Source organism: Eretmochelys imbricata, chromosome 1 (assembly GCF_965152235.1).
Source record: "Eretmochelys imbricata isolate rEreImb1 chromosome 1, rEreImb1.hap1, whole genome shotgun sequence".
Taxonomy (NCBI): Eukaryota; Metazoa; Chordata; order Testudines; family Cheloniidae; genus Eretmochelys; species Eretmochelys imbricata.
In genome coordinates this window covers 275825300-275839308 of record NC_135572.1, presented here as the reverse complement: position 1 = coordinate 275839308, position 14009 = coordinate 275825300, and the positions used below count along the sequence as shown (strand labels likewise).

Below are 14009 nucleotides of genomic sequence, written 5' to 3'. Positions count from 1 at the left end.
TCCCCACATTCCTATCTCTGTTTCATTTAATTTTTACCCTTTTTATTTCTAGGAAGGGGGTTGTCTTGTAGATCCTTTTTGGGTTTAGGTACATAATATATTCTTGTAGACTGTCAAATATGCGTACTTCAAGACAGAAAGTAGTCTATAGGTATTGGCAAAATATGTCTGAAAAATTGCACTTGGTCTTGCTATATAGTTATCTGCTTGTATTGGTGTATGGAAAATACAGGTAAAGTTTTTAAAAAAGAAAAGCAAAAATCTTCGTTAGTGCAATATGTAAAAAAAACCTGAAATATAACTTTGAATTTATAGACTTGGGCATCTTAAGTCAGCTAAGCGTAAAATAAATAGATTGGAAAAGTAAAGTCTTTACCTGAATCATGCTATTATAACAGCAAATTGCATAGCATAATCATGAACACAGATAATGTATATAGGAGAGGAAGGATAGTGTAGTGGTGGAGCACTGGCCTGAGACTTGGGAGACCCATGTTCAGTTCTTTGCTCTGCCACAGACTTCCTGTGTGACCTTGATCAAGTCACTTAGTCTCTTTGTGCCTCAGTTCATCATTTATAAAGTGGGAATAATAGCACTGCTCTGCTTCACAAAAGTATTATGAAGATAAATACATTGAAGGTTGTGAGGTGCTCAGAGGTATTGCAATGGTGGCGATAGCTAAAATAGGTATTGTTGCTCATTTGGCCTGAGATGTTAGCCCCTGTTCCATTAGAAGGAAAAATTGATGATACAAGCCAGGTATATTCTTTGATGTATAATTCTGCTTTTCTGAACTCAGTGGAAAAAACAGCAGGCAGTTTCTTTTCTCAAAAATCCCTCAGGGTGCCTCTCCAAGAAGCTCTGTTTATCTGCTTCCCTTCAGTGCCCTGCTCACAGCTGCTTCTCCAGCTTTCTGCTCTAACACAAGAGACAGTCTGCAAACACAAAGTCTTAACCCCTGATTCTTGAATCCACAAACTCCTCAGCCCATACTCTCAACCATGATCAGGTCTTGCCTGAGGTCTGGTGTTGCTTTTGACTAAAATCTTATTGTGATGAGTAGGGGGATCCCATCCAGTGCAGGGTGAGTTCATCCCATCCTTGGAGTTGCCCTCTGCCTCTGGACAGTGAGTCCTAGGGGTCAAAGTCAACAGAGATACCCTGATCCGCAGGGCTATAAGGCCTTGTGGCCAAAGTCTATATAATCACCCTGATCCACAGGGTAGTAGCGCCTCATGCTGATTCAGTGAGGTAGCCCTTCTCTTCAGGGCAAGAAGGCTTAAGAGCCAGAGTCCATAGAATTACCCTGGTTCACAGGGCAGCAAGGCCTAGTGGCCAGTGTCACTAGAACTACTACTCCAGGCTCACAGGGCAGTGAGGCCTTGCAGCCAGAGTTAATAGTCATACCCTGGGTTTGTAGGGCAGTGAGGCCTAGCAACTAAAGTCAATAGAGATACCCTGGGTTTGCCTCCAGGCAGGGCTGTGTGGCCCACTGGCCAGTTGGGGTGGGTGGCAGCCAGGCTAGGGGACCCAGGCCTTCCCTGCTGCACCACATCCAAGCCCAGGGCTCTGTCAGTGGCGAGTATGTCCCGCTGCATTAGCAGGGATCCATCCACAACATGCTGACTATCTTGGGGACAATGGCTATTCCCCCCTGGGCTACATCCTACCATGATACTTGTGGTGGTGGTGGTCTGTGCATCTCCGGGTTCCTTGGCCTGTGCAACTTCCTGTAGCTCAGATCTCCCTGGGGCATCCCTAGGTAGCTGGGCGTCTGCTTGGTCTCGGCACCTTTGGCTTCTGCGGTCTAGGGTTCCAGTAGTTCCTGTGCAGGAGACAGCAAGAAGCATCCTTCCTCTCCCACAGTCAGCCCAGGACTGAGATGCACTGCTCCTTCTTATATTGGTGCTACACCTGGAGCATGCCCAGTAGGGACATGAACTCTGCCCACAGTGAGGAGTTAACCCTTCCCCGTCCAGTGCAGGGTGAGTTCACCCCGTCACAGTTATATATAAAAGAGTTACAGTTGTTTTCCTTTATGCACTACTATAAGGTAAGTCCCATATTCAGGAAATGTGACCAGTGTTGATCATTGAAAGACATTGCCTTCAAAACATTTAGTCTGTTTCATCTGTTTGTAGATAACTTCCCTCTCTTTTCCTGAAAATGTTAGAAGAACAAGTATTTTAAAAGTAGTGATAGTAGTGAGAAATCTTTATAGCATACAGTGTGGGCTAAAGGATGGTGTTTTCTGGTCTTCAACTGCAGTTCAAGAAAAAAAACATATCATTTTTGTGTTATTAGTTGTCCCATGGATTTATTTAACTTGGTCATCAATCTAGGTACTGGACCAGAGATTACAGGACAAGAAGATCCTTTTTTTCTCTACCCTATAATTTCATGTTGGACAGCAAACAATGCCTACAGGGAAGGTAGGAAAATTGGATTTTGCTTTTGTTGTCCGTTTCTTTTCTTTAAAATCCAATACTGATAAAGTAATAGGTATAATTAAGAAGTTATTTTTATTCTTCATTGTTTGTAATAAGCACTTTACAATTTGAAAACATTTTTTCCATTTTTATCCTTTTATCATTTGAAAGCAATATAGTTATTAATGTTCCTTATGGAGATCATTTATATGTGCATGAAATATTTGCAACAAATTATGACTTTACTGAAAATTTGATGTTTTTTCACATTGGCTGATTAACTTGAAAATGGGCCTATTTTGAAAATAGAATGTTTTGTAAATTTTTCTATAAAGAGCAATGCCTTTTCTGCAACTGGAAACTCCTTTTTAATGAAGAAGAGTTTAAAATTTGAAGTTCAAATTTGCTCATGTTTTCAATGCAAAATATGAGGTATATGAAATCTGGGCTGTGCCTCCTCTTACGATTAACACAATAGAATCCAAAATATCAATGGGGGTAAAACTGTAAAATGAACATAATTCACCATAATCTTAACACTGACTAAATTGGGACTAAAGGTATTTTTAATTTATTGGTAACAAAGAGGAGAGAGACCTGGCCAGATAGCACAGAGTGTAAACTAGAAATAATTAAAACAAATCTAGAATTGGCAAAATAAGACTTATATCCTGCAGCAAGAACTGTGTTTTACCTTTACTAACATGGTTTTCATTGCAAGACTGGAACCTAAATGAACAAAATGCATTTGTGATATTTTGTCCTCGCTTTTTATTCTTCACTTGCTCTCTAATTCACAAAATTCAGTAATTTATAATAGGTCTTATAGTCACTTGTGCAAATTTGGGAGGTTCTGCTACTATCAGTGTCTACTGGATAGTAAAATATTTTATGGATTATATCCTGTATACATTGAACTATCTGATTTCAATATTAGCATATTGTTTGCCTTTTCTATGAGCAACATAATATAAATATGCCTTGAGAAATCATCTAATAAAAAGTAGTAATATAAAGCAGAATTCAGAAAACAATTAGAATATTAATACAAGAAAGCATACGATAATTCCATATTATTTTATTTTTAACATAGTAATGAAATTCAGGAAGAAACCTCGTTTCCTTGAGTTCTTTGTTCAAGTTTTGCACAAAGCACTGAATGAAGAGAAATTTCAACGAATACTGGAATGGACAGGCAGTGTGAAAGATTTCTTAAGAAGGTAACTTTAAATTACAGTAGTAACATATAATTTTGGTTTCTGTCTTCAGAATTCCAGATACAACAAAGTATAAGGGCTCCATCCAAGGTAATACTGCGTCCATGGCTACTGGCGTGCTAAAGTTCCATGGACCTCAAGAGCTATACAGCCTCAGAGACTACACCCTATTGTGAGGGGATATTTCTCCCTTGCTAAGGTCTGTGTAAAGCCCATTTCTGTCATGAATAGCTGCCCAAGCCTGTCTCTTTTACAGACTTTACTCAGCAATATGGCCATTGGGTGTGTGGCAGTGACATCAGGAGGACAGTTTTTTCATGAAGTTGATAGATTTCCACTCCATACGGCTAAATGCAGTGCCTTGCATAATGACAGGTTTCAGAGTAGCAGCCGTGTTAGTCTGTATTCGCAAAAAGAAAAGGAGTACTTGTGGCACCTTAGAGACTGACCAATTTATTTGAGCATAAGCTTTCGTGAGCTACAGCTCACCTCATTGGATGCATTCAGTGGAAAATACAGTGAGGAGATTTATATACACACAGAACATGAAAAAATGGGTGTTACCATACACACTGAAGGAGAGTGATCACTTAAGATGAGCTATTACAGCAGGAGAGTAGGGGGGCGGGGAAAGAAAACCTTTTGTAGTGATAATCAAGGTGGGCCATTTCCAGCAGTTAACAAGAACGTCTGAGGAACAGTGGTGGTGGTGGGGAGGGGGAATAAACGTGGGGAAATAGTTCTACTTTGTGTAATGACTCATCCACTCCCAGTCTCTATTCAAGCCTAAGTTAATTGTATCCAGTTTCTAAATTAATTCCAATTCAGCAGTCTCTCGTTGAAGTCTGTTTTTGAAGTCTTTTTGTTGTAATATTGCGACTTTTAGGATTTCCAGGTTTATGGATCTTGGGTAGCAGATAGAATACCCCAGGTCGGGGTTCCAGGGGTGTGTCTGTGCGGATTTGTTCTTGTGCTTTTTCAGGGAGTTTCTTGAGCAAATGCTGTAGTTTCTTTTGGTAACCCTCAGTGGGATCAGAGGGTAATGGCTTGTAGAAAGTGGTGTTGGAGAGCTGCCGAGCAGCCTCTTGTTCATATTCTGACCTATTCACGATGACGACAGCACCTCCTTTATCAACCTTTTTCATTATGATGTCAGAGTTGTTTCTGAGGCTGTGGATGGCATTGTGTTCTACACGGCTGAGGTTATGGGGCAAGTGATGCTGCTTTTCCACAATTTCAGCCCATGCACGTCGGCGGAAGCACTCTATGTAGAAGTCCAGTCTGTTGTTTCGACTTGCAGGAGGAGTCCACCTAGAATCCTTCTTTTTGTAGTGTTGGTAGGACGGTCTCTGTGGATTAGTATGTTGTTCAGAGGTGTGTTGGAAATATTCCTTGAGTTGGAGACATCGAAAATAGGATTCTAGGTCACCACAGAACTGTATCATGTTCGTGGGGGTGGAGGGGCAGAAGGAGAGGCGCTGAGATAGGACAGATTCTTCTGCTGGGCTAAGAGTATAGTTGGATAGATTAACAATATTGCTGGGTGGGTTGAGGGAACCATTGCTGTGGCCTCTTGTGGCATTTAGTAGTTTAGATAGTTTAGTGTCCTTTTTCTTTTGTAGAGAAGTAAAGTGTGTGTTGTAAATGGCTTGTCTAGTTTTAGTAAAGTCCAGCCACGAGGAAGTTTGTGTGGAAGGTTGTTTTTTTATGAGAGTATCCATTTTTGAGAGCTCATTCTTAATCTTTCCGTTTGCTGTAGAGGATGTTGATCAGGTGGTTCCGCAGTTTTTTTGAGAGCATGTGGCACAAGCTGTCAGCATAGTCTGTGTGGTATGTAGATTATAATGGATTTTTTACCTTCAGTCCTTTTGGTGTGATGTCCATCTGTTTGCATTTGGAAAGGAAGATGATGTCTGTCTGTATCTGTACGAGTTTTTGTCTGGCTATGTAGACTCCCTCCTCAGACCCTATGCTACTAGCACTCCCAGCTATCTTAGAGACACCACTGACTTCCTGAGGAAACGACAATCCATCGGTGATCTTTCTGAAAACACCATCCTGGCCACTATGGATGTAGAAGCCTTCTACACCAACTCTCCACACAAAGATGGACTACAAGCCATCAGGAACAGTATCCCCGATAATGTCACGGCAAACCTGGTGGCTGAACTTTGTGACTTTGTCCTCACCCATAACTATTTCACATTTGGGGACAATGTATACCTTCAAATCCGCGGCACTGCAATGGGTACCCGCATGTGTACCCGCATACCCCACAGTATGCCAACATTTTTATGTCTGACTTAGAACAACGATTCCTCAGCTCTCGTCCCCTAATGCCCCTACTCTACTTGCGCTATATTGATGACATCTTCATCCTCTGGACCCATGGAAAAGAAGCCCTTGAGGAATTCCACCATGATTTCAACAATTTCCATCCCACCATCAGCCTCAGCCTGGACCAGTCCACACAAGAGATCCACTTCCTGGACACTACGGTGCTAATAAACGATGCTCACATAAACACCACCCTATACCGGAAACCTACTGACCGCTGTTCCTACCTACATGCCTCCAGCTTTCACCCAGACCACACCACACGATCCATTGTCTACAGCCAAGCTCTACGATATAACCACATTTGCTCCAACCCCTCAGACAGAGACAAACACCTACAAGATCTCTATCAAGCATTCTTACAACTACAGGACTCGCCTGCTGAAGTGAAGAAACAGATTGACAGTACCCAGAAGTCACCTACTACAGGACAGGCCCAACAAAGAAAATAACAGAACGCCACTAGCCATCACCTTCAGCCCCCAACTAAAACCTCTCCAATGCATCATCAAGGATCTACAACCTATCCTGAAGGACGACCCATCACTCTCACAAATCTTGGGAGACAGGCCAGTCCTTTCCTACAGACAGCCCCCCAACCTGAAGCAAATACTCACCAGCAACCACACACCACACCACAGAACCACTAACCTAGGAACCTATCCTTGCAACAAAGCCCGTTGCCAACTGTGCCCACATATCTATTCAGGGGACACCATCCTAAGGCCTAATCACATCAGCCACACTGTCAGAGGCTCGTTCACCTGCACGTCTATGAATGTGATATATGCCATCATGTGCCAGCAATGCCCCTCTGCCATGTACATTGGTCAGACTGGACAGTCTCTATGTAAAAGAATAAATGGACACAAATCAGATGTCAAGAATTATAACATTCATAAACCAGTCAGAGAACACTTCAAACTCTCCGGTCACTCGATCTCTGACCTAAAAGTCGCAATATTACAACAAAAAGACTTCAAAAATAGACTCCAACGAGAGACTGCTGAATTGGAGTTAATTTAGAAATTGGATACAATTAACTTAGGCTTGAATAGAGACTGGGAGTGGATGAGTCATTACACAAAGTAAAACTATTTCCCCATGTTTATTCCTCCTCCCCCTCCCCACTGTTCCTCAGACGTTCTTGTTAACTGCTGGAAATGGCCCACCTTGATTATCACTACCAAAGGTTTTCTTTCCCCGCCCTCCCCCCCCCTCCTGCTGGTAATAGCTCATCTTAAGTGATCACTTTCCTTACAGTGTGTATGGTAACACCCATTTTTTCATGTTCTGTGTGTATATAAATCTCCTCAATGTATATTCCACTGAACGCATCCAATCAGGTGAGCTGTAGCTCACGAAAGCTTATGCTCAAATAAATTGGTTAGTCTCTAAGGTGCCACAAGTACTCCTTTTCTTTTTGAGAGTTTTTCCTGGATCACTAGTATTAGTGAGCTACCATCCCTGCCGATAATTAGGCTGGAGAGAGTGGCCTAATGCAACTGGAAGAACAAAAATAATGTTTGATGTAATTAAACTTTCTTTAAACCTTTATATATACAGTAGAGTCTGCAAAGACTTTAAAAAACTAGGACAAAGACTTTGAGATTCTGAACACCCACAACTCCCATTGAAGTCCATTGGAATTCCAAGTACCCTAGCTCTTCCTGCAGACAGATCCTTAATTAATATATTACTAACATTTAATGTTGTTGCTGGTTTATTAGGAGGAATAACCACTTTCTTGGTATCAAGGGAACTTTGGCAAAGGAAATAAGTGAGCTCAGTGTATCTGAAGACGCAAAGCAGCACACAACAGCAGTAGTGGAGTTCCAAAAAGTGAGTTGTATTTTTATTTAAAGCTATATATCATTATCATACAGCAACAATATAAGTTCAATAATACAAACAAAATTAAACATCAGGAATGGAAACAGGCGTATTTCCTAGCCTTTGGGATGCAAATTCCAAATCTGAATATGCCCCGGGCTAAAAGCCCAGGAAAAAAGATGGGCATTGCAATATTCCCTAAAGGCCAACAGATATAAGCTATTTCAGACAATGAAGGGTAATGAATTCCAAAATTCACAGAGAATACCTTTTCAGCAGCTCCCTTTGAAACTGAAGGGACTTTAGCATGAACGCCTCCACTGATTACAACTGTGCTACCATCGCACTTGAAGAGAGGTGTTGTCTCAAATAGATAGGTCTCAAGACATTTAGGGCTTTATGGATCAATAACATCACTTTAGCCTCCACTCTCTTAGCTTTAGTTGTTGCAGGTCATCTGTAACCCATACTGACATGTAAGGATGGAGCTGGAGAAAAGGACTACCAAGGACCACTTTATTGATAGTTGAGAACAAAAGAGACTTATACAGTTCTATCAAACTATCGATAGAATAGTCTATTGGCAGAACAATGTTCTCCCTTGGAGCCTTGTGGACATGCTTGGGTTCCATTAGATTCTGAGGGGAGATAACTGAAACAGATTATTGGCACTGCTGAGAGAGATGTGTCCCTTCACAAAAATCAAGAGGTAATGATCAGTCCATGAGATGTGTAAGATTGCCAGGGAATTACTTAAAAAAAAAAAAAAAGAAAAGAAATATATTAAAACAAAATTAAAGTCTTTATCCTGCATTTTTTCAAGCAATTTGTGAAATATTTCTGTAAGGAGATTTTAAAGAAGTGTCCAAGTACTAATATGTATAAAAATTAAAACAAAAGTCTCTAATATGATTATCTTCTTGGAATTTGTAAAGGGTAACAAAATTTCTCATTTGATAGCTTTCATACAACTCCTAAAATTCCTGCTTCTGTTGCATAATTAGTATCTCCTGGCATCTTTATTAGTGATTTATGTGATTGATTCTTTAGAAATTTTTTATCCCAGTACAGTTTCTTTGAATCCAGCTAATAGAAGTTCTCGGTGTAGTTCTGTTTTCATTCACTACAATTTATAATATATGGAAATAAAGCCAGAGATTTTGCAGTATCAGAACTTGTCTTTTAAAGTGACAGGAAAAGAACTGTGATGATACAGAGTTGAAAAACATTGATAAGTGAAATAGATTATTCTCGATCCTGACCAGTATCCCAATTTGAAACATCTGGAGTATTCTCTCTTTCTGCAAAAAGAGTTTCCTGGGATAACCTTTTGGGATGCATAATATTTCCTTCAATGGCATATTTTGACAAATAGTTCTGAAATTCCATATTTTCTTTTATTATATACACACAAAAAGCATGAAAACATACGTCCTCCCACCCCACTCTCCTGCTGGTAATAGCTTATCTAAAGTGATCACTCTCCTTACAATGTGTATGATAATCAAGGTGGGCCATTTCCAGCACAAATCCAGGTTTTCTCACCCCCCCCCTCCCCTTTTCCCACACACACACAAACTCACTCTCCTGCTGGTAATAGCTTATCCAAAGTGACCACTCTCCTTACATTGTGTATGATAATCAAGGTGGGCCATTTCCAGCACAAATCCAGGGTTTAACAAGAACGTCGGGGGGGGGGGGGGGCGGGGGGAGGAAAAAACAAGGGGAAATAGGTTACCTTGCATAATGACTAAGCCACTCCCAGTCTCTATTCAAGCCTAAGTTAATTGTATCCAATTTGCAAATGAATTCCAATTCAGCAGTTTCTCGCTGGAGTCTGGATTTGAAGTTTTTTTGTTGTAAAATAGCGACTTTCATGTCTGTAATCGCGTGACCAGAGAGATTGAAGTGTTCTCCGACTGGTTTATGAATGTTATAATTCTTGACATCTGATTTGTGTCCATTTACTCTTTTACGTAGAGACTGTCCAGTTTGACCAATGTACATGGCAGAGGGGCATTGCTGGCACATGATGGCATATATCACATTGGTGGATGTGCAGGTGAACGAGCCTCTCATAGTGTGGCTGATGTTATTAGGCCCTGTGATGGTGTCCCCTGAATAGATATGTGGGCACAGTTGGCAACGGGCTTTGTTCCAAAGATAGGTTCCTGGGTTAGTGGTTCTGTGGTGTGGTGTGTGGTTGCTGGTGAGTATTTGCTTCAGGTTGGGGGGCTGTCTGTAGGCAAGGACTGGCCTCTCTCCCAAGATTTGTGAGAGTGTTGGGTCATCCTTCAGGATAGGTTGTAGATCCTTAATAATGCGTTGGAGGGGTTCTAGTTGGGGGCTGAAGGTGACGGCTAGTGGCGTTCTGTTATTTTCTTTGTTAGGCCTGTCCTGTGGCCTAACAAAGAAAATAACAGAACGCCACTAGCCGTCACCTTCAGCCCCCAACTAGAACCCCTCCAACGCATTATTAAGGATATACAACCTATCCTGAAGGATGACCCAACACTCTCACAAATCTTGGGAGAGAGGCCAGTCCTTGCCTACAGACAGCCCCCCAACCTGAAGCAAATACTCATCAGCAACCACATACCACACCACAGAACCACTAACCCAGGAACCTATCCTTGCAACAAAGCCCGTTGCCAACTGTGCCCACATATCTATTCAGGGGACACCATCCTAAGGCCTAATAACATCAGCCACACTATGAGAGGCTCGTTCACCTGCACATCCACCAATGTGATATATGCCATCATGTGCCAGCAATGCCCCTCTGCCATGTACATTGGTCAAACTGGACAGTCTCTACGTAAAAGAGTAAATGGACACAAATCAGATGTCAAGAACTATAACATTCATAAACCAGTCGGAGAACACTTCAATCTCTCTGGTCACAAGATTACAGACATGAAAGTCACTATTTTACAACAAAAAGACTTCAAATCCAGACTCCAGCGAGAAACTGCTGAATTGGAATTCATTTGCAAATTGGATACAATTAACTTAGGCTTGAATAGAGACTGGGAGTGGCTTAGTCATTATGCAAGGTAGCCTATTTCCCCTTGTTTTCTCCTACACCCCCCCGCCAACGTTCTTGTTAAACCCTGGATTTGTGCTGGAAATGGCCCACCTTGATTATCATACACAATGTAAGGAGAGTGGTCACTTTGGATAAGCTATTACCAGCAGGAGAGTGAGTTTGTGTGTGTGTGGGAAAGGGGGGGGGTGAGAGGGCCCACCTTGATTATCATACACATTGTAAGGAGAGTGGTCACTTTAGATAAGCTATTACCAGCAGGAGAGTGAGTTTGTGTTGGGGGGGGGTGTGTGAGAAAACCTGGATTTGTTCTGGAAATGGCCCAACTTGATTATCATACACATTGTAAGGAGAGTGATCACTTTAGATAAGCTATTACCAGCAGGAGAGTGGGGTGGGAGGAGGTATTTTTTCATGCTTTTTGTGTGTATATAATAAGATCTTCTACACTTTCCACAGTATGCATCCGATGAAGTGAGCTGTAGCTCACGAAAGCTTATGCTCAAATAAATTGGTTAGTCTCTAAGGTGCTTTTCTTTTTGCAAATACAGACTAACACGGCTGTTACTCTGAAACCTGTCATATTTTCTTTTATTTTTCCATTTACATTTATACAGAAGTGAACTATGACACATTTTGGATGCAAATAGTGATGTAGATGCAATTAATGTGCCTAAAGAGCTAGATATGAAATATTTAATTAGTTTGTGACATAGCAAATATTTTTCTAAGCCCCTAGCGGCATCAACTCTGAAGAAACCAAGAAAAGAAGTAATGTCCCCCTTTAAAGGAAAAGAGAGTCTTAGACAATATTTCCTGAGACACCCAAGTCTGGGGAAATCTCCAGAAGCACAAAGGTAAATTTACAGGGTTCGAATTCACTATTTATACTCACTACATAAAAGTAGAATTAATGTTATTGGAAATTTACTTTGTAATGATGTCTGCTTCATTTCTAAATTTATGCTAAAGGGAATGAACTCCAGGGGGGATTGATTATAACAGCAGGTTCATAGATCACCCTCTTCTGTGCAACATTCTAGCATGTGCTTCAAACCATGGTCACAAAATCTGTCTCATGACAAATCTAATTCAGGATCCTTTTAGCCGTGTCATAGTTTTCAGAAAACATCTAGTAAAAGCTCTCTAAGGCCCTGTTTTGATGGGCCAGAGGGTTGTATTTGTCAATTGAGTTAGATCAATCGAATGGGCTTACCACAATTGAAAAGCCCCTTCACGGAGTATCTTCACTGAGAGAAAATACTGGGCATTAAAGGGCTCATTAATCTAGAGGACAAAGGAATAACAACAACCAAAGGCTGGAAGCTGAAGCCAGACAAATTCAGATTAGAAATAAACTACAAATTTTTAACAGTGAGGGTGATTAACCCCGCTGGAAGGGAAGTGGTGGATTTTCCATCTCTTGATGTCTTCAAATAAAAAATGGATGCCTTTCTGGGAGGAATATTTTAGTCACATATGTTATTAGGCGCCATACAGAGGTAACTGTGTGAAATGTAATGGCCGGTGATATACAGGAGCTCAAACTAAATGATCTAATGGCTCTTTCTGGCCTTAAAACATATGAATTCATGAATCAGTAAGACGAATGTAAACCTTAGTATGTCTGACCAGGAGGTATCACTAGAGGACCACATAGACTTCATGGTATCCTGGATGTCCTTCCTCCGTGTCCCAATAAGATACTGTCATCAATGGTTCCTCTGTTTTTCAGTGGATGGTAGATACTTCCAGATCATATCAATGCCTTTTGGAATGTCAATCAGCTCCCAGAATATTTATCAAACTACTGGTAATATCATCTTCAAATTAAGAAATGGGACATTCAAATCAATTACTATTTGAACAGCCTACTGTAAAAAGCTCCCTTGGAAAGGGAAACAACCTGCCATATTCTTCTAGTAATGAGATTTTTATATAAAAATACCTAAATAAATAAACAAACATGATCAGTTGGAGTAAGAGCTCTCTTAATCAATCCTAGTAGATCATTCATGTGGAAATTTAGAAGATTTTCTACTCTAGGACCAATTTCAGAAGATTAGATTCTTGGTTCTTCTAATGTTTCAAGCCCAACAAGTGTTGGGCTCCAAAGACCTTCAACTTCTGGTAATGGTGGCTGCCTGTGCAGATGCAATGTATTGGGTCAGTTGTGGATTTCAGATGCAAAATCAGTCAAGGAAATATGGCTTGCGAAAAATCTCATTCCAGCATATATCTTCTGTAGTTTTAAAAGTTTCTGCAAATATTAGTGCATGAATACTACATAAACAATTAATTTCCTTTTTATTACTTCCCCAGCCCATTGATGAGAATACCTGCAGTGAGTTTCAGCCTTGTATTTTGAAACTGCTGTAGAAACTCATGATCTAGTTGTGATTTTTTTTTTTTTTGGTGTGGTGGATTCAACAAGTGGCAATAGAAGGCTAAATATTGTTTTATCAGATATAAAGGCTATAAAGTACCTTCTAGTTTCCCATTTTATATAGTACTTGCTGCAATGACGTATTTAAACAACAGTCCTACTACAGCTGAAGTCAATGTAAGTTTTGTAATAAACAACACAGAGCCAAATTCTTCCATCGTTACTCAGAGAACACTCCTTTGGAAATCAGTAACAAAAGAGAGAGTAGCATGATTTGACCTGCATGTTGTAGAATATCTCTAAACTTAAATACATTTGAAAAAGAAAAATACATCTTGTCCTGGTTTAGTAAAATCACTGCTGAAGATGTATAGAAGTCTGTTGATGTATAATGGGATTATTCAGTTGTGTACTCTTTATCATTTTTCCTCCATTATAGCTTTGGAAGGCACAATATTTGTTCTGCTAATGTACAAAATTGTTAACATGTTTTTGTTTAGGAAACAGCAAGATGACCTAGAAAAAGTAGCTTTTCACACCCTGGTGGTACTGCTGAATCCAATAGTTAGTAATTACTTAAAACGAAAAAAGTTTCATCAAGTATGTCTTGAGGAGATGCCCTGGAGGTCTCAGATGAACGTTTATATGGCAATTACTCACTTCAATTTGTTTAAGAAGAGGCTGGAAGAGCAATATAATATCGGAGTTTGCAGTTTACAACATTTGAACAGGTATGATGTACTGTAATATTTAAAACACG

General features: G+C 40.4%; 1 protein-coding gene across 1 annotated transcript in view; it reads left to right on the top strand.

Moving 5' to 3' along the window:
- CFAP54 (cilia and flagella associated protein 54) overlaps window positions 1-14009 on the top strand; it is a 192905-nt gene that overhangs the window by 85171 nt on the left and 93725 nt on the right. The window contains exons 30-35 of the mRNA XM_077807684.1: window positions 53-88; window positions 2344-2433; window positions 3524-3650; window positions 7715-7826; window positions 11596-11720; window positions 13750-13980. Of these exons, the coding sequence (XP_077663810.1) occupies window positions 53-88; window positions 2344-2433; window positions 3524-3650; window positions 7715-7826; window positions 11596-11720; window positions 13750-13980 (721 nt within the window). The remainder of the gene's footprint in view (window positions 1-52; window positions 89-2343; window positions 2434-3523; window positions 3651-7714; window positions 7827-11595; window positions 11721-13749; window positions 13981-14009) is intronic.